Source organism: Haplochromis burtoni, unplaced genomic scaffold (genome assembly GCF_018398535.1).
Source record: "Haplochromis burtoni strain Fernald_Lab_line unplaced genomic scaffold, NCSU_Asbu1 Contig_527, whole genome shotgun sequence".
Taxonomy (NCBI): domain Eukaryota; kingdom Metazoa; phylum Chordata; class Actinopteri; order Cichliformes; family Cichlidae; genus Haplochromis; species Haplochromis burtoni.
In genome coordinates, this window is record NW_024582888.1 from 140,059 (window position 1) to 143,802 (window position 3,744).

The 3,744-nt window shown below is 41.6% G+C and overlaps 1 protein-coding gene across 1 annotated transcript; it reads left to right on the forward strand.

Annotated features, from left to right (window-relative positions):
• Positions 1–2,064: 2,064 nt before the first annotated feature.
• Positions 2,065–2,158, forward strand: LOC121812316 (LIM zinc-binding domain-containing Nebulette-like; the record flags this gene model as incomplete). Its single annotated transcript, XM_042214186.1, is given in 1 exon segment — positions 2,065–2,158. A coding segment is annotated over 1 exon segment (56 nt), but the record flags the coding sequence as incomplete, so codon positions are not given.
• Positions 2,159–3,744: the final 1,586 nt, after the last annotated feature.

Consider the following 3,744-nt stretch of genomic DNA (forward strand, 5'->3'; position numbering starts at 1 on the left):
CGTGACCACAGTAAACACTTCCCAGAGGACTCAGTTTTCAGTGTTATTTAATACATTATGATGCTTAGTTTGTATATTAAACTTCATCAGAATCCAGAAGCAGAAGAAAGAAGGGTGGAGAGCTTTAGGGTGGATCTGTCCTGTCACTGACTGGTTTCAAAAAGCTAAGCTGCTGATGATGACCAAAATGCTCAACTTAAGACTTTAAAAACTGGACACTGCAAATGTTTGGGTGACATTATCATAGCTGCATCTGTCTTTTATGCATAGCTGTGGTCACTAGCTGCTCTCTCACTGTGTGATCAAACAGAGCAGTGCTAGAAGCCGAGATCAAGCCTGTTGATTAGCAACTTTTTTTTAAAAGAAATTTGGTAAAGAGCTACAAAAACAGACTGAATCTAGAAACAAAGTGACTCAAGTGTGATGCTCACCTGTGAGCGAGAAGGACTTCAGGCACTCAAGCTGAGCTGATATGCATTTCCACATTTAAATAAGCAAATAAATAGGCAAATGCATCCCTACCCATGCCTAACATCTGCCTTTAACCACGTCTTATTACATGAGCAGAACTTCCTACAAGCAACTAACCACAGATATTAGTAGAGCCTGAGCGATATACTGGTGGGGCCGATGTTAGCTATCTGACAATTATATTGGTATCTACGTTTTATAATACGTCATACATTAAAATTGAAAAGTAAGCAAGAGATGGGAGAACCAGAAGTTGTCTGCATATGCTTGTGCAACATCCCAACTGGAAACATGCATGAGTGGGCTGCTACCAACACAACAGCCAGCTGATCCTTACAGAGTTGGGCAGGAAAGTAGCGTCCATGACTTGCTGTGACAGAAAGACTCATAAATAACCTCACATAACAAATGTTATGTAAATCTCTTTATGTTTGGTGTCTCTGAAAGACGTAGATGGATCTTATTTTTAAATGCACAAATATCTGCACTGGTCCTATAAATTCAACATCAATCGGGCTCTGATTTAACACAAAGGGAAGGCAATGTGGAAGTGCCTTAGACCTGCATTCTTAACGCCCACAGGGAGGGTGAAAACTGTGGTTCTGAAATCAATGCCCTGACCTCTGTAACAACCTTACAGGTGAGTTTACAGGTTCGGTGGCTCGTGTCATGTCACAGTGAATGAAAAATATAGTTGATTTAGTCATTTTCAAGTTTCAGACAGAAACATGATCCACAACTGCGTCTTCACGTCCAGTTTCAAAATACCAAGACAGGCAAAATGTGGTGTTTGAGGTTTCATGTGACTTCATAAAACAATGGGTGATGGCTGTAGCCATCGTTTGTACCATTAATGCATCATAGCCATTACTGTACTAACCAGGAAGTTCAATGAGGAAAACCACAGAATGAAGCTTGAAAACGTCTCCATGAAAAGGTCGCAGAGATTTCAGACACAAACTCCAAACTAATTCTGCACAAACACAGATCAGTTCAAACCTCAGTTTTTCTTCTGAGGGGATGAAAACACACTAAATGACAAACGGGCCACATCATCATAAAGTAATTATTCTGATATACTTCGGCGATTGTGGCTCAAGAGTTGGGAGTTCGCCTTGTAATCGGAAGGTTGCTGGTTCGAGCCCCGGCTTGGACAGTCTCGGTCGTTGTGTCCTTGGGCGAGACACTTCACTTCACCCTTTGCCTACTGGTGGTGCCAGTGTCCGGCAGCCTCGCCTCTGTCAATGTGCCCCAGGGTGGCTGTGGCTACAATGTAGCTGCCATCACCAGTGTGTGAATGGGTGGATGACTGGTTGTGTAAAGCGCTTTGGGGTCTTTAGGGACTAGTAAAGCGCTATACAAATACAGGCCATTTACCATTTATATACTTCCAGTTCACCAATTTCCTGTACATCTCTGTAGATGACATCTTTCACCAGCGTAATTTCATTGTTCTTGACAATGACAATACATAAATACTACTACTACTACTACTAGCATGCTTACTGGGCTTTAATGGTTCCACGAGGGTATCACTGAACTATGGAAGCATTTGAATCTATTGATTCGAGTGTGAATCTGTGTGTTTTCAGAACTGGCACAAAGGATGTTTCCACTGCGAAGTTTGCAAGATGACGCTGAACATGAAGAACTACAAAGGCTATGATAAGAAACCCTACTGCAACGCGTGAGTCCCGAGTCTCTCTCTCTCTCTCTACATTATAAATAACTTCAAATACTCTCCAACGTTTTGCATGTTGTACTGCATAATGACAGGTTTGCAGAGTGCTTATCTAACCTTGCCTTGACTCAAGTGTGACGATTATACGTCCACGAACGTTGTGCGAGTATAAACAGCATCGCCTGGCTGTAGCTGCTGTGTTATTATCTGCAGGCGGCTCATATCTGTGTGGTGATGCTTCCAGGTTTTTATAGCAGCGGTGGTTTCAGTTTTTGGTTGGTTTCAGTGGTTTTGGTTGCGAGCCCAGCCCAACTTCACTCCATCACTGTTGCTTCTCCCACAGAGCATTTCACTTTTCTGTTAGCATGTTCTGCTTGTTATGATCTGTGCAGATTGAGACACAACACTGCTGTTTGTTGCCAGTAGAGGATACTTACTGTGCGCTGCCAGACCTTCACAGACGAGATTACAAACTCTCCAAGGATTCAAGACTTGGATCTGCATTTGATGGATGATGGGAGTAAATTACAGCTTGTGCTGCAGACCTTGTTGTAGTATCTTATTGGGAGGTTGTGCCTTTGACCTTTGACCCTGTTACTGTTAGTTGTTCGATGATCTGAGTGTCTGTCCTTGTTGCAGATTGCTCTAACAAACAACATCGACCAGTAAAATAAGAATGCAACACTCCATTTATTCACTCAGCTGTTGTCTACTGCTTCCTGCTAAATGTGCAGCTGTTTGGTGTTTTTTGTTTAAACTGTTGACAGTTAAACAGATTCCAAAGTAGATTAAGGAGACGAGACTTTCCTCAATCAGGACGGACTAATGCTTGAAGCTCTGAGCTCAACTTTTCAGTGAAAATGCTGAGGATGTCACATTTCTGAATTAAAGAGTAGTAGTGGACTATTACTGGTTACATACCGAGGGTTCAGAGACGTTGTGCGGCTTCTTATATGTTGCCAGCAGAAATGCTGAAGTTAGCTGCAGGTTTTTTTGAATTCGACTTCCAGGCTGTTAAACTCAACACACTCATCAGCTGTTATAAGTGTTTTATGTTTGTTGTTGCAGAGAGCATTGTTTACGGTGTAATCACGCCTGAGACTACGCCGTAGACCTTTGATGCATTTGAAGGGGTCATGGTGGTGACCTGATGACACGGCGTCTCTCTTTCTTCCAATAAGCCAGATGTGCACTGGTACCACTGCTGTTGGCATACAGTCTTTTTAACTACACATTGCAACAATTAACATCTATTAAAGCAGAAAACTAGAAAACTCTCCACAGGTTTGTCAATTTTAATACTTTCTGTAATCGTGATAATTTAATAACAGTCAAGTTAAAAGTTTCCAAGTAGGAGAATAAACAAGAAAACCCCTCAGATGTATTAATGTACCAAAACGGGTAAATATTTGGACGATGTCCAGAAGATTTTGAGTGATGTTGCCAATTCATTCATGTATTGTATTACAGTGTAACCGTTACTGTCCTTGCAGACTTTACTAAACTAGTAAGAAAAGCTTTTAGCAGAAAACAACAAGAACCTGGTTGATGCATTTATATAGTGGAAGCAGGTATCAGTGTGTTTGTAGCAA